This window comes from Mus musculus, chromosome 13 (genome assembly GCF_000001635.26).
Source record: "Mus musculus strain C57BL/6J chromosome 13, GRCm38.p6 C57BL/6J".
Classification (NCBI taxonomy): domain Eukaryota; kingdom Metazoa; phylum Chordata; class Mammalia; order Rodentia; family Muridae; genus Mus; species Mus musculus.
In genome coordinates, this window is record NC_000079.6 from 63,047,433 (window position 1) to 63,068,962 (window position 21,530).

At 41.9% G+C, this 21,530-nt stretch overlaps 1 protein-coding gene across 2 annotated transcripts in view; it reads left to right on the plus strand.

The window, feature by feature from the left end:
- Nucleotides 1-21,530, plus strand: part of Aopep (aminopeptidase O) — a 361,204-nt gene that overhangs the window by 82,540 nt on the left and 257,134 nt on the right. For both annotated transcript variants that reach the window (NM_001289926.1, NM_001289924.1), the window contains exons 4-5: nt 13,603-13,762; nt 20,608-20,853. In NM_001289926.1, coding sequence (NP_001276855.1) covers nt 13,603-13,762; nt 20,608-20,853 — 406 coding nt within the window. The remainder of the gene's footprint in view (nt 1-13,602; nt 13,763-20,607; nt 20,854-21,530) is intronic.

Genomic DNA, 21,530 nt, shown 5'->3' on the forward strand with positions numbered 1-21,530 from the left:
CTGAGGGCTTCACTCTGTTGGTCTACCCGACAGCAGAAAGCTTCCAAGGTTACATGAGTGCTTCCAGTAGGAAAACTTTGTATGCCCTTTTAAATTTTCAGAGAAAACAACAATTTCTTTTTAAAATCTCATGTATCTGGCTGGCCTTAAACTGGTTTTTGTTTATTGATTTTTATTCTTGTTGTTATTTTTTAAATTAAGACAAGATCTCATGGTGATCAAGCTAGCCTCAAGCTTGCTATGCAGTCAATCATGAACTTGAATTTGTGTCCTACCTTTACCTCCCAGGTGCTCACATTGCAAATGTGTCCCACCATATCTTGTCTAAGCCGTGCATGGGATTTAACCAATTTAATTTCCCTGTACGCAAGGCAAGGACTCTGCCAATTTAACAACAACCTTTTGCCACTAACTCTTTAAATATCAGGCATTCTTGCCTGTGCAGAAATAGCTGTGTGTGATGGTTGCTGCCTTTGGAGTTTTAGTGATATACCAGGTATACAGGACTTGACTACCCACATTAGTTTACTATTGCTAATTGATATGACCAAAATGTGTCTACAGGACTTTGATTTTCTAATTTTTTCATTTTATAAAAATGCCCGTCTCAAATATTTAAGATTTTCACAAGTGTAAGATACAAAGTCACACTCACATCCCCTTGGTATCCGGCTGTCACCCACCGAGCTGAGGCTGACTCCTTGTCATCTTTGCCTCTCCTCACTTGTACCTTATTACCTCCTTATGAAGAGAGTCTCCAAAGCTGTTCTGAGGACAGTTTTCCAAGCAGTGAATGAAGCAGCACCTCAGGTGATGGTGTTAGCATTTCTAGGCTATGATGTACCTACTTTGAGAAGTGAATTCTAATTGTGGTGTATTTAGTGTGGTGGGCATCACACCCAGAGCTCTGTGCGTGCTGCCTGAGTACTCATAGTTGAGCTGCACCTAGAGCCAAACCCAACTTTTTAGATCATCTCTTTTGACTTGAAAATTAGTCCCTTTCAAGTCCTGTTATCCTTCCAAAAATCCAGTTATCTCTAAAGAAACTTTCAGTTCTGTTTTGAAGATGAAAATGTTTGAGTCTTATTGTAGCTGCTACCATGCTTGTAAGACAGATGTCTCATGGCACAACAGCCTTGTGAGATTATTGAAATAGGCCTCTAAATATGCTCTAATTTAAGAAAATGGTATTGGGGTATACAGTATAAAAAAGTTCTGATCTCTGTTTGAGGAGGGCTCATAAGCCCACAGTTAAAGAATCTGTGTGAAAGGGAGGACAAACTTGGCTGCTCAAGTCAGAGAACGAGAGCACTATTAATTCTGGGTGTCTCCAGAGCCCCCATCTCTGCTGCCTTGTTAATTAGTCCAGACCTGGCTATGAAGTCATCCAGGGGTATGACGGGCTTCTGGCTTCTACAGAGGAAAAACTTTGGGCTAATTTAAGTACAGTGTGTTCTCTTTGTTTTACAGCTGGTCCTGTGAGGGGGTTGGGTACAAGTGCAATGAATAAAAAAGAAAATGAAGGCATTCACTATCTATTTCATGGAGGACAGCTCACTGAAAGTAAACACCATTTAAATAGTCTCCAAATGGCCCATTCTATATGAAGTCATGCAGGATGCCCCCTTTGGGCTGTCGCTCTCCTTTAAATGGATCACTTTGTTTTCATTGCGTTTGAGTGCCATTCAACCTTAAACTCCAAATGTGGGCCTCATCAGGTCATGGTTTTAGGGCACATGTGGCAGCCATACCTTCAAGCATCCTGTTTCTGCCTCCAGAATAGTTATCCTGGATGGCTAGGAGAGGCAGCTGTAGAACAAAGTGGTTTAGATGATGACAGCCCAGTGACAATGACAGGGACAAACACTGTGGTCAGCACTGTGCCTCAAGACTTGTACCTGTTTATCCACTTTATTCCTCACATGATTCTGTGAGGTAGGCATTACGATTGTTCCTCTAGTACATACAAGGTATTCAGAGACACTAACATGCTCCAGCTAGCAGGTATGGAGCAGGAACTGGACTCTACCTGTTCAAAGTCAGCACTGACCCATGGTTTACTCTAAAGAAATAAACTTCCATCAGTTCTGTCTACAAGGAAGGCTGACTGCAAATGGCAGGGTCTCCAGAATATAAGCCCTGCTGCCTATGCAGTACTTCCCTGGATGAAGGTAGAGTTTGCAAGACTCACAATATACTAACCCAAGAGCTCCCAGGACACAGGAAGTTCCCCCATAGTCCAAGGCTGGCTCGAACATTGCCCAAGATCAGGACAGAGGTTCTTGAGAAGCTGCTCCCTAGAAGCTCCGTAAATGAACCAAGGCCTTTGAAGCTAGATTCCTAAGGGCCAGCCAGCTTGCGTGTCCTGTGATGCCACTTGGGGCTGAGCAAATTTTTTTGTTTTAAAAGCCTGGGGTGTGAAATAGTCTCTTCCAAGAGAACTCTTCACAGCTATGGAACAGGAAGCCGTCTACAGCTCTTCAGACACAATTGCAAGTACAGACAGACACTTAGATTCTGATGTCCCCGAGACACTTATTTTCAGTCTGCTCCTATGGGCCCCAAAATAATGAAATAGAAAAATAATGTGATTTTTCAATACATTAAAAAAAAAATCTTGACTCCCAGGTGGTCTAGCACACCCAAGATCTTAGGATCAGGGGTGAGTAGGACACAACATCTCTTCCAACACTACCAGGAGTAACTAGGGCCAGCAGGATCCAGGGACACAGGAACCCCACCCTACCAGTGAGTGGCTCAGGTTCCTTCCGATCTGCGCTGGTTTACCTTGGGCACAAGCTCTGCAGCCAGTCCCACAGCACCGAGAGGAGGCTCAAATCCCAAGCTCTCTAACACAGCCAGAATCCCGGGATCCCAGGATTCCAGGAGCTTGGTCACACCAGGATCTCAGGGTCCCAAAGGCAGCTTGACTCCCAGGAACTCTGGCACACCCAGAATCTCACAGGATCCCAGAATCACAGGATCACAGAGACAGCTAGACTATGAGGATTTCTGACGCAACCAGGATTACAGGAAGGACAGGCTCCAGTCAGATAGCAAGGACAGGTAGCACTAGAGATCTTCAGATGGTGGGAGGCAAGCATAAGAACATAAGCAACAAAAACCAAAGTTACTTGGTGTCATCAGATTCCAATTCTTCCATCATAACAAGTCCTGGATACACCATCACACTGGAAAAACAAGACTCAGATCTAAAAATCACTTCTCACAATGGCGATAGAGGACTTAAAGAAAGACAAAAATAACTCCCTTAAAGAAATACAGGAGAACACAGATAAACAGGTAGAAGCCCTTAAGGAGGAAACACAAAAATCCCTTAAAGAATTACAGGAAAACACAATCAAATAAGCTAAGGAAATGAACAAAACCATTCAAGATCTAAAATTGGAGATAGAAATAATAAAGAAGTCATAAAGGGAGACAACCCTGGAGATAGAAAATCTAGGAAGAGATCAGGAGTCATAGATGCAAGCATCACCAACAGAATACAAGAGATAGAAGAGAAAATCTCAGGTGCAGAAGATACCATAGAAAACATTGACACAACAGTCAAAGAAAATGCAAAAAGCAAAAAGCTCCTAACACAAAACATCCAAGAAATCCAGGACACAATGAGACCAAACCTAAGGATAATAAGTATAGAAGAGAGTGAAGATTCCCAACTTAAACGGCCAGTAAATATCTTCAACAAAATTATAGAAGAAAACTTCCCTAACCTAAAGGAAGAAATGCCCATGAACATACAAGAAGTTCACAGAACTCCAAATAGACTGGTCCAGAAAAGAAATTCCTCCTGTCACATAATAAAACACCAAATGCACTAAATAAAGAAAGAATATTAAAAGCAGTAAGGGAAAAAGGTCAAGTAACATATAAAGGCAGACCTATAGAATCAGAGACTATGAAAGCCAGAAGATCCTGGGCAGATGTTATACAGAAACTAAGAGAACATAAATGCCAGCCCAGACTACTATACTTAGCAAAACGCTCAACTACCATAGATGGAGAAACCAAGATATTCCATGACAAAATCAAATTTTCACAATATCTTTCCATAAATCCAGCCCTACAAAGGATAATAGATGGAAAACACCAACACAAGGAGGGAAACTGCACTCTAGAAAAGGCAAGAAAGTAATATTTCAACAAACCTAAAAGAAGAGAGCCACATAAACATAATTCCACCTCTAACAACAAAAATAACAGGAAGTAACAATCACTTTTCCTTAATATCTCTTAATATCCATGGACTCAATTCCTTAATAAAAAAACATTGACTAACAGACTGAATGCATAAACAGGACCCAACACTTTGCTGCACCTCAGGAAATGCACCTCAGTGACAAAGACACACTACCTCAGAGTAAAAGGCTGGAAAACAATTTTCCAAGCAAATGGTTCCAAGAAACAAGCTGAAGTAGCCATTCTATATCAAATAAAATCGACTTTCAACCAAAAGTTATCAAAAAGGATAAGGAAGGACACTTCATACTGGTCAAAGGAAAAATCTACCAAGATAAACTCTCAATTCTGAACACCTATGCTCCAAATGCAAGGGCACCCACATTCATAAAAGAGACTTTACTAAAGCTCAAAGCACACATCGCATCCACACAGTAATCATGGGAGACTTCAACACCCCACTCTCAGCAATGGAAACAGAAACTAAACAGAGACACAGTGAAACTAACAGAAGTTATGAACCAAATGGATATAACAGATATTTTTAGAACATTTCATCCTAAAGCTAAAGAATATATTTTCTTCTCAGCACCTCATGGTACCTTCTCCAAAACTGATCATAAAATTGGTTGCAAAACAGGCCTCAACAGATACAAGAAGATTGAAATAATCCCATGCACCCTATCAGATTACCACAGACTAAGGCTGCTCTTAAATACCAACAAAAACAATAAAAGACACACATACACATGGAAGCTAAACAACATTCTATTAAATGATAATTTGGTCAAGGAAGAAATAAAGAAATTAAAGACTTTTAAGAGTTTAATGAGGGGGCTGGTGAGATGGCTCAGGGGTTAAGAGCTCCGACTGCTCTACCAAAGGTCCCGAGTTCAAATCCCAGCAACCACATGGTAGCTCACAACCATCCGTAACGAAATCTGATATCCTCTTCTGGAGTATCTGAGGATAGCTACAGTGTACTTACATATAATAAATGAATAAATCTTAAAAAAAGAAAGAGTTTAATGAAAATGAAGCCACAATACACCCAAACTTATGGGACACAATAAAAGCAGTCCTCAGAGGAAAACTCATAGCTCTGAGTGCTTCCAAAAAGAAACTGGAGAGAGCATATACTAACAGCTTGGCAGCACAACTGGAAGCTCTAGAACAAAAAGAAGCAAATACAACCCAAGAGGAGTAGAAGGCAGGAAATAATCAAACTCAGGGCTGAAATCAACCAAGTGGAAACAAAAAGAACTGTACAAAGAATCAACAAAACCAGGAACTGGTTCTTTGAGAAAATCAACAAGATAGATAAATCCTTAGCCTGACTAACCAGAGGGCACAGAGACAGTATCCAAATTAATAAAATCAGAAAAGAAAAGAGAGACAAAACAATGGAAAATGTGGAAACCCAAAAAATCATCAGATCCTACTACAAAAGTTTATACTCAACTAAATTGGAAAATCAGGATGAAATGGGCAATTTTCTAGACACATACCAGGTGCCAAAGTTAAAATAGGATCAGATAAACCATCTAAACAGACCCATAACCCCTAAAGAAATAGAAACAGTCATTAATAGTCTCTCAACCAAAAAAAGCCCAGGACCAGATGGGTTTAGTGGAGAATTCTATCAGACCTTTAAAGAAGACCTAATACTAATACTCTTCAAACTATTCCACAAAATAGAAACAGAAGGAACACTACTCAATTCATTCTATGAAGCCACAATTATGCTTATACCTAAATCACACAAAGACCCAACAAAGAAAGAACTTCAGATCAATCTCCCTTATGAACACTGATACAAAAGTAATCAATAAAATTCTTGCTAACCAAATCCAAGAACACATCAAAACGATCATTTGCCATGATCAAGTAGGCTTCATCCCAGGGATGCAGGAATAGTTCAATATATGGAAATCTATCAACATGATCCACTACATAAACACACTCAAAGGGAAAAAAAAACCCACATGATTATTTCATTAGATGCTGAAAAAGTACTTGACAAAATTCAGCATCCCTTCATGATAAAAGTCTTGTAAAGATCAGGAATTCAAGGCTGAAACCTAAACGTAGTAAAAGCAACATACAGCAAACCAGTGTTCAACATCAAACTAAATGGAGAGAAGCTTGAAGCAATTCCACTAAAATCAGGGACTAGACCAGGCTGCCCACTCTCTCCCTACCTATTCAATATAGTACTCAAAGTCCTAGCCAGAGCAATTAGACAACAAAAGGAGATCAAGGGGATACAAATTGGAAAAGGAAGAAGTCAAAATATCACTATTTGTATATGATATGATAGTTTACTTAAGTGATCCCAAACATTCCACTAGAGAACTCCTAAACCTGATAAACAACTTCAGCGAAGTAGCTGGATATAAAATTAACTCAAACAAATTAATAGCCTTCCTCTACTCAAAGGACAAACAGGCTGAGAAAGAAATTAGGGAAACAACACCCTTCACAATAGTCACAAATATTACATACCTCGATGTGACTCTAATCAAGCCAGTGAAAGATCTCAAGTATCTGAAGAAAGAAATTGAAGATCTCAGAAGATGGAAAAATCTCCCATGGTCATGGATTGGCAGGATTAGTATAGTTAAAATGGCCATCCTGCCCAAAGCAATCTATAGATTCAGTGCAATCCCCATCAAAATTCCAAATCAATTCTTCATAGAATTAGACAGAGCAATTTGCAAATTCATTTGGAATAACAAAAAGCCCAGGATAGGGAAAACTATTCTCAAAATAAAAGAACTTCTGGGGGAACCACTATGCCTGATCTCAAGCTATATTACATAGCAATAGTGTACTGGTACAGAGACAGGTAGGAAGATCAATGGAATAGAATTGAAGACCCAGAAATGAATCCACACACCTATGGTCACTTGATCTTTGACAAAGGAACTAAAACCATCCAGTGGAAAAAAAGACAGCATTTCCAACAAATGGTGCTGGTTCAACTGGTGGTCAGCATATAGAAGAATGCAAAATGACCCATTTTTATCTCCTTGTACAAATCTCAAGTCCAAGTGGATCAAGGACCTCCACATAAAACCAGATACACTGAACCTTATAGAAGAGAAAGTGGGGAAGAACCTCGAACACATGGGCACAGGAGAAAAATTCCTGAACAGAACAGCAATGGCTTGTGCTCTAAGATCAAGAATCAACAAATGTGAATTCATAAAATTGCAAAGCTTCTGTAAGGCAAAGGACACTGTCAATAGGACAAAAAGGCAACCAACAGATTGGGAAAAGATCTTTACTAATCCTACATCAGATAAAGGGCTAATATCCAATATATATAAAGAACTTGAGAAGTTAGACTTCAGAAAATCAAATAACCCTATTAAAAATGGGGTACAGAGCTAAATAAAGAAATCCTAACTGAGGAATATCAAATGGCACCTAAAGCACCTAAAGAAATGTTCAGCATCCTTAATCATCAGGGAAATGAAAATCGAAACAACCCTGAGATTCCACCTCACACCAGTCAGAATGGCTAAGATCAAAAACTCAGGTGACAGCAGATGCTGGCGAGGATGTGGAGAACAAGGAACACTCCTCCATTGCTGGTGGGGTTGCAAGCTGATGCAACCACTCTGAAAATCAGTTTGGTGGTTCCTCAGAAAATTGGACATAGTACTACCTGAGGACACAGCTATACCACTCCTGGGCATATACCCAGAAGATGTTCCAACTGGTAAGAAGGGCACATGCTCCACTATGTTCATAGCAGCCTTATTTATAATAGCCAGAAGCTGGAAAGAACCCAGATGTCCTTCAACAGAGGAATGGATACAGAAAATGTGGTACATTTACACAATGGAGTACTACTCAACTATTAAAAATGATGAACTCATGATATTTTTAGGCAAATAGATAGAACTAGAAAATATCATCCTGAGTGAGGTAACCCAATTGCAAAAGAACACACATGATATGCACTCACTGATAAGTGGATATTCGCCTAAAAGCTCCAAATACCCAAGATACAATTCACAGACCACATGAAGCTCAAGAAGAAGGAAGACCAAAGTGTGGGTGCTTCAGTTCTTCTTAGGAGAACAAAATACTCACAAGAGGAAATATGGAGATAAAGTGTAGAGCAGATACTGAAGGAAAGGCAACCCAGAGACTGTCCTACCTGGGGACTCTTCCCATATACAGTTACCAAACCCAGACACTATTGTGGGTGCCAAGAAGTACATGCTGAAAGGAGCCTGATATGGTTGTCTCCTGAAAGGCCCTGCCAGAGCCTGACAAATACTGAGATGGATGATCACAGCCAACCATTGCACTGAGTGCAGGGTCCCCAATGAAGGAGTTAGAGAAAGGACTGAAGGAGATAAAGGGGATTGCAACCCCTTTAAAAAGGGGAAGAACAATAGTATCAACCAACAAGTCCTCCAAGAGCCCCCAGGGACTAAGCCATCAAGAAAGTAGTGCACATGGCTCCAGCTGCATAGGTTGCAGAAGATGGCCTTGTCATCAATGGGAGGAGAGGTCCTTGGTCCTATGAAGGCTCTATAGATACTATATAGATATAGTAGGGGAACTGAGGGTGGGGAGGTAGGAGTGAGTGAGTGGGTTTGCGGAGGAACACCCTCATAGAAGCAAGGGGAGGGAGGATGGGATAAGGGGCTTTGGGGGGAGGGACCAGGAAAGGGGATAACATTTGAAATGTAAAGAAAGAAAATATCCAATAAAAAAATTAAAAACAAAATATCTTTCTGTTATTTTAGCTTCAGAGAAGACCTTGAGGGAGCAGTAGTGTCTCTAGCTGTCTCTGCTGGACTTCAGCAGGTTTGCTTTCACCGGCTCACTTCAGACTCCATAGTATTGTAGCTGCTAACTTTTGTTTCATATTTCCACTCCTCTCATTTGTTGTGCCTTTGTGTTCCATAATGCCTTTGCTACCTCACCTTAGTTGCTAGGTGAAGTGTCATGTGATTGGCCCTCTAGTTCTTATTGACCTTAGAAGTGGTTTCAGTACTTGAACACAAGACATCCCTAAAACTAGACAGACAGTAAAAGAGCAGGTCAAAGCTCAATGTTGAACACTGGTGCAGCGTGTTGTTCTTATGCCCTCTCCTCATTTCTAAATTCTCCTTCCCACTTGAAGTTGTATTTTATCATTTTAAGAGTTTCTCAAGACTGAAAAATGTTCTTTTTTCTGGGTGTAGTGACTCTCCTTTTCAATTGCAGGACTTGGGCTAGTTAAGACAACAGTTGCCATGGGTTGAAGGTGAATCAAAAGGAAAAAAAAAGATTACTTTTTAATGATTTAATTTTATTTTACATTAAAATACATTATTTAAGTACCAAATAATTGCTGTTTCTATTATACTCTCTTCTCAAAGAGTAGTCACCTTGTTTCTCCTTGTCATTATACCCTTGACTCAGAAATAACCACTTTCAGGGAGGCCTTCCAGCATACACCTATAGCCCTGTTGCAGGAAATATTAAAAAAAAAAAAATGAGCCAGCGTTCACACTAGTGCTGGCACTGGCATATTCTTGCTGAGCTACTCTCTCCAAGTTGCCCCCCTATGCCAATCGCTGTGTTCCCAACTCTTGTTCCCTTGTCCCTGGATCCGCTAGTTCCCTCTCCGCCATTGGCTCTGTCCCACATTCTAGTAACCAAATGGAACTGCCAACCTCGTGGTTGCATATCACATATCCAGTAAAATCAAGACTCAATGTTTATAGTTAACCAATCAGATTTATATATCAATAAATTCTCAATACACAAGATGCCAACACAATAATTTCAGAACCAATTGATAATAATAGAAGCTCCCACCTAGATTAGGCAAATTATCCCAATATTCTAATCTTTTAACAACCCCAGGCTGGTCATAGCCACGCTAATTCACATCTGTCAAAATCTTCCTCCTTCTCCACTACCCAGAGATGCTCCCCATCTCTGCAACTCTTTGCTCTGCCTTTCTTTTCCCTGTCCAATCACAGATCTCCCACTGCCCTAATTTGATTGGACAGGGAAAATCCTACGACAAACCCGAGCTACTCTGGAACCCAAGGCAGAAAGAGCTGTAGTTCAAGGCCAGCCTGGGTACTTAATGATGTTCTGTCTCAAAATAAAAAGCAAAAAGAAGGTTGAGTATATAGCACAGTCTCTGAGCACTCATCTATGGGCAAAAATAAATGAAATAGCTACTTCTTTTTTTTTAATTCTTTTTTTTATTAGATATTTTCTTTATATACATTTCAAATGCTATCCTGAAAGTTCCCTATACCCTCCCTCCACTCTGCTCCCCTACCCACTCACTCCCTCTTCTTGGCCCTGGCATTCCCCTGTACTGGGGCATATAAAGTTTGCAATACCAAGGGGTCTTTCTTCCCAGTGATGGCCGACTAGGCCATCTTCTGCTACATATGCAACTAGAGATACGACCTCTGGGGTACTGGTTAGTTCATATTGTTGTTCCACCTATAGGGTTGCAGACCCCTTCAGCTCCTTGGGTACTTTCTCTAGCTTCTCCATTAGGGGCCCTGTGTTCCATCTTATAGATGACTGTGAGCATCCACTTCTGTATTTGCCAGGCACTGGCATAGCCTCATACGAGACAGCTACAACAGGGTCCCTTCAGCAAAATCTTTCTGGCATATGTAATTAATAGTGTCTGGGTTTGGTGGCTGCTTATGGAATGGATCCCTGGGTGGGATATTCTCTGGATAGTCCATCCTTTCGTCTTAGCTCCTAACTTTGTCTCTTTAACTCCTTTCATTGGTATTTTGTTCCCTATTCTAAGGAGGAATGAAGTATCCACCCATTGGTCTTCCCTCTTCTTGATTTTCTTATGTTTTGCAAATTGGAAATAGCTACTTCTAACTCTTACCTGGCTACTTGGTGTTTCCTGCCTTGAATTCTTGATAAGGTGCTTGTTATGCAGAACTGGGCCTTTCCGATGTCCTTTGTTCTCTTTGTAGGTCACATTATATGATTTGTATCAATACTTCAAGTTTGTATTCATGAAGAACCAGAGGCTTGTAGAAAAGCTATGGCTGTAACATTTCTTTGTGTTCCTTCTACTTGGAGTTAATAATGGTGCTTTGGTGTCTCCCCACTCTATTTTCTTGTATTTCTGTGTATTTATCAGCCCTGGACTCTTCTTGGTCTCCTGGTTTCCTGAGGGATTCTCTCTGGGTCCTTAGTTGACTTCTGTGGGTGTGTGGTCTGCAGGCATTCTCATTTCTCTCTAGCCTCTTTTTGAAGCATATTTCTGTGGTCTAGTAGCTTCCAAGGAATATGGGTGTGTAAGAGGTAGATGTTTTTAAGCTCTGTGTATCTGAAAATATAGAATCTTGTCTTTATTCTCCTGCTTCAGTTTCATAGTACTCTTGATATGAATGTCTTACTCTGTGTCTCAGGTATTTTGTGTCTTTTCTGTCTGGAGTATCATGTTCCCTTTTGGTGCAATACCCTCAGTTGTAAACTGACAGTACTCTCCTACTTTCTTTCTCTGCCTTGTTTTGGAGGAATTCTATTACATGGGTGTTGGGCCTCTCAACTGCACTTTCTTTCTCCCTTAGTTTTGTTGTCTTGTTTTGGCTTGGTTTTATTTGACATTTTGCGTGACCCTCTGGGAGATATTTTCACCTCAGTATCTTCTCTCATCCCTTAATTGGGTCTTTCATTTTCCCATCAAGCTCTTCTTTACCAATGATGTACTTTCAAATACGTTCTTTTAATTCTGAGGTTTTTTGTCTAATGGTGTTAACATCTTGAGTGTGCTCACTGTCCTCCAGGTGTATTTTATACTTACTTTGTTCTCTCAGTCTTGAACCCTATGCTTTCTGTAAGTACCTTGAAGCTCCTCAGTTTGTTAAGAGTCAGGAAGAGAAGTTTAAGAAACAGACTGGCAGTTCAGAGTGCATGCATACGCCAGCCTCACCACGGCTGATCACAGGTCTCCAGCTTCCATGTCATCAGGCCTCTGCTCCTCACGCCTCTGTATGGCTTCTCTTTTGCTGATCCCAAAGTTCTTATGTAGCCTGGGCTGGTTTGGACTCAGTAGGTAGCCAAGGACAAGCTTGCATCTCTGATCTAAGTGCTTCTATCTCTCGAGAGCAGAGATTACAGGTGTATGTATATAAGGCAAGTATTCCTAACAACTGTTTTACATCCCTAGCCCCTAAGGTTTAGATTTTTTTTTAAGCAAACCTCCAGTTATCCATAGTAAATTGTCAAAAGAATACTGTAGGTCATGACTAGTCCTATCCCTTGGATTTAGACCTGGATTATTTTCTTCTTAAGTCAAAGCTTTTCAAAAACAATTGTGTAAGGATGTGGAGAGATGGCTTAGTGGTTCTGAGTACTTGTTGCTCTTGCAGAGGACCAGAGTTTGATTCCCAGCACCCGCATGGTAGCTCTCACACATCTGTAACTGCAGTTTCAAGGGATTTGACACAATTTTCTGACCTCTGTTGGCAGTAGACACACACACACACACCCTGAGATGAAGTCTCATGTATCCCAGGCTATTTTCAAGCTTGCTAAGCTTTCCATATAGCCAAGGCTTACTCATTACCAAGCCTGACTCTATGATTTATCAACTCATAGCAGATGCTTGGATAAGAATGTCATACTAAATTAGAAGATGTGTTCAGATTTTAGAAACAGGAAGTTTACTTCCTCATCTTTTAAGTAAGAGAGTCCTAGCATTATGTTATCAATCACTTATCTAGGGAAAGCCTCCTCTAATGTCTAGACCAAATAGAGAATACATTTTGAACTGGGGGAATCCTTGGTACCTAGAACTCTTTACTTTTATTTTGCATCAGCTCAGGGAGGAGAGGGTGATCAACTAAATAGAAGGATGAGGGTAAGAACCACATTTCCACAGCTAATTGGTTGTAAAGTCAGGGCCAAAACCTAGGCACTTCCTTTCTGTAATTTCATGCTTTCCTACTATATCCATCTTAGAATGACTTTAATTAAATTTTTAAAAATAGTTAGATTACAGGACAGAAATGATCATTCCTCTTTTATTCATTTTTCATCAAATATCAGCTGTGTTTTCTTTTTCATGCCAGGCATGGAGAAGAAGAGGACGTGTTCTTATATCTGTGGCAGCCCAGGACCAGAGCACTGCTGTGTTTGTGGCCAAGTGGCCACTTCAGCACCACCCTGTATAGTTAGCCTTGCTGATGGCTTTAGTCTGGTGTCTAGGAGAGACCCAGAACTCCTTGGCTGCTTCAAAGTAGCATCTCTCTTGTCCTTTCAGGTGGCATGACCTGTGTCAAAAATGAGGCATTGCCAGTTTGTCCCATAGGCTCTTCGAGAGAAGACTAGAATTGAGTAGGGTTCAGAGCCACACAGCGCCTCATGAAAATTGCTCTCTCTTTACAGGATACATGAGCTGGCATTACTATGTGACCATGCCAATGCCGGCCTCTACCTTTGCAATTGCAGTGGGGTGCTGGACAGAAATGAAGCCCAAGGCATCCCCACCAGATGATCTGATGACTGAGCACTCTCTCCCCCTCTCGCCATCGGAAGCGGACTTGAGGTTTGTGTTTGGTGACGTCTCTCTAAGGCTATGAGTCACTTGCTGAGAACCTGGGCCAGTTTGGACCTAATCAAAGCAGGGAAAGGCCTACTGGGAAAAAGAGGACTGGGAGGCAGGAATATGCGCTCCCGAGGAAAGAGGAGAAAGCAGGTGGATGGAACTCTTCTGTGATGCCAGGAGAAGCATTTCTACATGCTTGCTTACGTTAAACAGCTTCATGTTGAGCCGGCTGCCTCCTACCCTTTAGAAGTCGGTCATAGTGCCTGGCCCAAAAGTGGCTTAATGAATCGAAGGTGCACATTCAAAGGAAGAGCAGTGAAAGATTCATCCATTTGACCCGAGGCGGGCACTGAGTGTTTTAGCCCAGTGATAGTTGTTGGTAGTGTATTGTGGGGCACCTCTTCAGCGGTGCTCTGTGGCCTCAGGGAGCACAGGCTACAGGAGAACTCACACCACGGGTTGCTGGGTTAAGGGAGTCCTGCTGAGTTGAGGCCTGTTAACTTTTTTCTTTTTTTTTTTTTTCTTTAGTGGAGAGGAAATCGGCATTAGGTTTTAGACATTAGTATAGGCTATTACATAAAGACAATCCAGAAGAATGATACAGATCTTTGATCTTTGAAATAAGACTGGGTGACAGGGTTTTGTTGGCAGAGGCCTTACTCAGCAGGCATGAAGCCCTGGATTCCATCCCCAACACCACATAAAGAGGTGTGGTGGCCTGTACTTATAATCCTACACTTAGGAGGCAGAGGCAGAGAGGTAAGAAGTTAAAGTCAGTCTTAGATACATGGCAAGTTCAAGCCAGCCCTCTATGAGACCCAGTCTCAAATAGAACAGAAAAAGAAACCAACTAAGCTAACGTTCTGTACTTGTCTTTCTTTGCTATGTTGCTTGTATTCTTACCACGATGGCCATGGCGCTCAGGAACTGACACCATGTGGTCTCTTTTCTGACAGGCACACTTTCTGCCTACATTATGCTTTCTTGGCAGCATAGAACTCAGTTTCTACTTTTTTCTCAGTAATATGTCAGGTTTAGAGTGTCTTTCCTAATGGCTCTACTTTATGTAGTTCCAGATAGATGGTTAGCTTTTACTTGTATCCTCGAAAGGGAAGAGGGGAATTGTGGACAGAAGTGACACACACTGCTTTCGTGTGGGAATATTTAACTGTAAGTGAGACTTTCTAGTATTCCCTTTCCTTGCTCTAGATCCACACGGTAGGCTTCATTTTGTAATTACAGATGGACCCAATTTCTGAATGAGGAAGACAGGGACCCTAAAGAGTAACTTTGACTTGGTATGAGCAAGAAATGTACCTTCTTGTGGTAAAGCACTGATGTGCTCTGCAAGGTTTGCGACTGTCATGTGTCCTAGCTGATCCTGAACCCACACAGAAGCCACAGGCTATCTGCAGGCACTGTTCGGGGGTCATTTAGACCTGAGAAGAAACCAGTAAGATGTGTTGGCTCTGTTACTTTGGTTATAAATGAGGATAGAGGCTCAGACAATAATTGTTTTATTTTCCTACCTACAGAGGAACACTATCTATATTCATTTATACTAGGTCTAATCTCTACAGAGGTGACTTAGAATCTTTCGAAGAGATGTTTAACACCTGAATATAAGAACTGAGCAATTTCAGAAGGCATTTTGGAGCCATCTTCTTACTTGGAGTTTCCACATGACCCAGCTATTGATACTAGCTAGAGAGTATCCTCAGAAAAACAGAAGTTGAGGGACTGGGAGATGGCTCAGTGTGAAGGTTCTTTCTGTCAAGGCTGAAAGCCCAAGTTCATTCCCCAGAACCCATATATTAGAAGAAGAGCCCTAAGTCTCAAAAGTTATTCTCTGACCTCTGCATGAACCCTTTGTTGTCTCTCTCTCTCTCTCTCTCACACACACACACACACACACACACACACACACACACACACACACGCATACACACACACACACACACACACACACTATAATTTTTGAAAAAGAACATGAAGGCCCTTGAATCTGGATGCTATCCTATGGCAGCTTGACAAAGCCACGCTTTTTTTTTTTTTTTTTGGTACAATGAAGACTTTGTTTGTAGGCTCTCTTTTTGTTTTTAAAGATTTATTTATTATATGTACATACACTGTCACTGTCTTCAGACACTCCAGAAGAGGGCATCAGATCCCATTACAGATGGTTGTGAGCCACCATGTGGTTGCTGGGATTTGAACTCAGGACCTCTGGAAGAGCAGTCAGTGCTCTTAATCACTGAGCTATCTCTCCAGCCCTGTTTGTGGGCTCTTAGTGGTGAAGAAACTCCCCTAGAGTCTTAGGGCTCACTGATCGTTAGGAGATGAAGACAAAGATTAGGTAGGGTTAGGCCCTCCTGCTCAGAATAATTGGAATCTCCTTTCATTTGTCTCTGCCATTGTGAACAGAAGAGAGCATGGCCAGGTCAGACGGGGGAACTGGGGAAAAGGAAGCTGAGAAACTTCCTTTGTGTCCTAGGGAAGGTGAACCCTGTTCTTCTTCTGCCCTGTGTGCTAGGAACGAGTTGAAGAGCATACAGAAGGAAATGATGGCAAAGATTTGGTCACTGACAAATTGAACTGAGAGAGTGCACAGGTGCCAGGTTTCCTAATACTTCCATGTCAGTGACCAAACAGGTCAACTGCTGCACTGGTTTACAGAGGCCAGGCAGCACACTCCAGAAGGTCCTTCTTGATAAGTGGGTCCAAAAGGGCCAGCCAATCAGGGGAGCTAGGGGAGGTCACATGTCCCACTCCAGGAAATGTGTTGTTTTGTGCAAGCATAAGGAGGGGTAGTATTGTGGAATGCCCTCTTCATACTCCTTTCCATGTCTGACAGTGAACACTTTCTTTTTGATTATCTGCATGGTTGTCCATCAGAAATGTACAACTGATAAAACAGTAGTTTAGAGTTCTCAATACTGCCGTGTCATCCCATTTCATATGACTCTCTCTAGTAGTCAAAGTGGTTCTGTTTATCCACCACATCCCTGGCTCCATGGGCTGAGCAACTCTGTTTTGCCATCACACCTATGTTGGTGTTTCTGGGCATGTTCACATCTGGTGATACCTGCCTGGCCAGACTTTCTTCCCACCAATCTCGCTCATGTCAACCTCACATTTACAGAACCTTTACACACCAGGACTTTCACTTGCCTGAGTGTTCATCTAGTTTCCAGAATTTAGCCAAAGAGTTGGTCACTGATGTGTGTGTGTGTGTGTGTGTGTGTGTGTGTGTGTATGTGTGTTTGCCTTTTTGTGTGTTTGCCTTTTTGCGTTTTTTCAAGACAGGGTTTCTCTGTGTAGCCCTGGCTGCCCTGGAACTCACTCTTTAGACCAGGCTGGCCTTGGACTCAGAAATCTGCCTCTTTTGCCTCCCAAGTGCTGGGATTAAAGGTGTGTACCACCACTGCCTGGCTTGGTCACTGAATTTTTTGATCACCATTCAGATGAGCTAAATTAACAGGGGCAACTCCTCCAGTCCACTTGGAATGAACATTTTAGTAAACACACAGACTAAAGACATTAGAAAAAAGTCTAATATGCATTAATTCTATTTAGTTTCAGCCACAAAAGAGTTTTGTGTTACATTAAGCCTCTCAGGCCTTCATTTGGGGTCATTCAGCTTATGCTTGGCATGGAAGCTTGGCTATCCTGCAGTAGAACTTAATGAAACTGATTGAAAGCATTGGAAAACTGGCACCACGTTAAAGACATTGGGATGATTCATTCTGCAGAAAGGAAAACTTGGGGTAGGGAAAGTCTGTCTTGAGAGTAGTAAAAACTGAGGGAAGCCACTATGAATAGAAGAGAAGGAATCTCCGGTTGCCACTGGGTCTGTGCTGTTGATACATGATCCCTGGACCCCCTTAGCTGCTGCTTGAATGGGGCCTTGAAGTGAATGGGTATAGTCCTCTTTTGCCTGTAGAAACCTTAGGAAGCATTTTAGTATGTGATTGACATCCACTGTGGCCTACTGTGTACACACCTAATTCAAAATATTCTGTCATGCCACAGAGTTCTCTCCTACCCTTCCTAATCTGTCCTCCTCTCTTCAGGCAGCCATAGCTGGTAAGTCTGTGGGTGTGATGAAGAGAAAGAGGCCCCAAATACTGAAGTCCTCACCTTGGTCACAGCTGGTCACCACACTGGTCACAGCACAGCCACTGAAGCCAAGGTGTATTGGTCTTTACATAAGACCTCACAAGTGGCATCCCTCATACAGTTCTTTCACTATCAAGAGCCTCAGTGACGTAACTTGCCCATAGCATGATTGCTTTTAAGTCCTAAGTTTTATGGAAAATGGGATTAAGTTATGCATCTAACAGTAATCATCCTCATTAGTTTGGTGAGTGTTCATATAGGCCTGGAAAGAAAATGATTCATCTTTTCCCTTGAACAAACAGGCTTGTTTGATGTACCATTGCCGCCTTCACTCTGTTCCCTAACCTCTAGTTTTCTTAGGTGTAAGAGATAGTCTCCCTCCGTGGGAAAAAGCAGTTTCGAGATAGCATGCCTCCCTGCACTGAGGCATCGTGATGTTTAGATCTTAAGCTTATTCCCTAGCTGCATCCAGAGAGTTCGAGCTTTCGGTTCATGCTTTGAAGGCCCCCTCTTTTTTTTAGGTTTTTAAGACAAGGTTGTGACTTGTAGCGCAAGCTGGCCCAGAACATACATAGTCCAGGCTGGTGTCATATCCTCAGTACTCTTGCCTCAGCCTCCCAAGTGCTGGAGTTCTAGGCATACTGGTCCATGCTGTTGTCACACTTGGCTTCTAAAAGCCTTTGGGTGGGAGTTTTGAGGCATGGTCTCATGGAGCCCAAACTTACCTTGAACTCCTGATTCTTCTGTCTGTACCTTTCAAATGCTGGGGTTACAGGTGTATGGGCATATGCCATGGACACATGGTCAACTGCAGCTTGTAAAAACTTTTCAGTAGAGAGTATGTGAGCTTAAATTACCATAGTACATTGTTTTTCTGTGTAAATACATTTTTAAAAACCCCATAGAGGCTCAGTAGTTGGCCATCTTGGCTCCTCGTCTTTAGGTGGGTGTTGTAGCCTTTTTAGTTGAATGTTTACAAGCAGACACTTTTGATTTCTTTCTCATAAGGTGATGTTATGAGTCCAGGACTTTGGCTTGAGTCCAGTCTTAGTAACTCTATTCTTGCAGTCACTTTATCCTGGCAGTTTTATGGGTCTCCATTTTTTTACCCACCCCCCCCCCCCAACCATAACCAGGCCTCACTGGGGCTGGTAATTCTTGAAGCATTATGGTGGAAGGTGAGGCTTGTTTACATAGCTGTGTGGATCTCCTGATCACAGGCCTTGGGTGTCTGGAAGATACTTCATAAACCTCAAGAAGAATTATTGTTACAACCTGCCCAAATTGAGGCAGGTAAGCACTTAGAGATTCTTCAGTGTCTGGTGAATCACAGTAGCACCCACAGCTAGAATTATAATCTGCAATTTAAGGTTACAGGGTTTTTCCATTGTGTCTGAATAGAGGGCATGTTAACAGATGAAAAAATAGAATTCTCTTTGATGTTGGTTTCTTTAGCTATATAAGTTCTCTTGAGGCCTGTGAGTCAGACCCTAGGAATTTTCTTTCAATTCCTCCTTTGCCTTTCTGGGAGTAACATGACAATGGGGCTAGCTGGGTTCTGCTCTGTTTCACTCGAAGGTTGATTTCATTACATTTATACTGAAAGTGCATTAGAAAGGGACCAGAGACATAGCTCAGTTGGTAGAGTACTTACCTAACATGCAGGAAGCCCTAGGTTCAATTCCCAGCACTATGTAAACCAGGCATATGCCAGTAATCCCAGCACACAGGAGGTAGAGACAAGATGATCAGGAGTTCAAGGCCATTCTCATCTACATGGTGAGTTTAAGGCCAGCCTGGGATGCATGACCCTGTCTCCAAAGCCCAAAAGGATATTGAAAAGAGTGCTCTTTTCAGAAGTGCCAGCCTCTGGCAAGTAGTGTGAAGAATGCCTAGATTACTTTTTGATAAGCTGTGATTTTTTTTTTTTTTTGAACACTATACCTATAACTGTCATTGGTTCATTGTCCTACCTCACCCCAGGTCACTTATTCTAGGATTTTCCAGAATGGAATCTTTAATTTGCCTATAGACAGGTACATAGCGGCTCATAGCTGTAATCCCAGTACTTGAGAGATAGATTCAGAAGAATCAGAAGTTGAAGGGTAGCCTCAGCTATATCCTGAGTTCAGAGCTACCTGGGCTCCATGAGTTCTCAATGAAAAGTCAATAAATAAAACGGCTATTGCATCTCTCCCTCTCTAAGAACTGTCAGTAACTTCAACAGTTTCTCTATGATGATATTTGAGATCACATTACTGAAGGTAGAATTTACTTTAATTTGGGTGGAAGGTTGCTTTATTGTTTCAAATCTTATCCACCCATGACCCCCATAATTCTAAGATCTATAAGATCGTTGCTTTCATTAGCTTAGATTGAAATCACTCAGTCACTTCAGGCACCTCAATAAATATTTGACCTATAATTTTCACTGCTGCCCAAAAGCAAACAAGCCAATACTTAAACTGCCTTTTCTATCTTTTTTTTTTAAAGATTTACTTATTTATTATATGTAAGTACACTGTAGCTGTCTTCAGACACACCAGAAGAGGGCATCAGATCTCATTATGGATGGTTATGAGCCACCATGTGGTTGCTGGGATTTGAACTCAGGACCTTTGGAAGAGCAGTCAGTGCTCTTACCCACTGAGCCATATCTCCAGCCCCACTGAACCGCCTTTTCTAATAAACCTGTTTGAACCACTGTCTTCTTTTGTGTTGTCCAGGTATGATAACACCTGCAATCATATGGAATACCCTTGCAGGTTCCAGAGTGCGTCCGCTGCCTCCCAGGACATCATTCCTTATCGAGTGTTTGCCCCAGTGTGCCTTGAGGGTGCCTGCCAAGAGGCCCTGCTGTGGCTGATCCCTTCTTGCCTCTCAGCTGCACACTCTGTCCTGGGAACACACCCTTTCTCCCGGCTGGACATACTCATTGTCCCCACCAACTTTCCAAGTCTGGGAATGGCCAGGTATGCTGCTCATCATGGCATGTGGAACATGCTTAAAATGTCTAGGAACTAATAGAGGAATATTTTTCTCAAACTCTGTCAGGAGTTTCGTTTGCTTTGGGTAGAAGGGGTTCATTGTTCCCTCCTGGATATCTTACTGCTAGCTTCAGGGGATAGTTTTCATGATTGCTCAGTTGTTGTTAGCTTGGGTGATGAGAACTTACTGCTAATGAGTCCAAGGTCATACGTCAGACTCTAAGCACAGTAACAAAACCTGGTCCCAGGGCCACAGCTGTTCACCTAATCCTGACCAGCTGCCTCATCCATTCTCACCATTGGTCACAAGGCTACAACTTGAGAGCCCCATGTCAGAGCATGAATCTATCCACAGTGCTGGAAAAACAGCTAAAAGCAGATGGTTTACTGTGGGGGAAGGATATAACGACTTGTTCCTGTCTTTAATACAGTAAATGAATTATTTTTACTGTGCCTCCATCTGATTCTGACAAAAAGTAGAAACTTGCTAGTTGACCCTTTGCTCTGTTAATTACAGTCCCACTGTCTATTCACACAGTGATGGGAGAACAGCTCTGTCCCACAGAGAAAAGATGGCGCATGAACCTTGACTATGCTTCTGTTTGCAACTCCTAATCACTAACAGGGCTGTGCTTGACTAGGGTGGGAAAGCAAGCTCATCA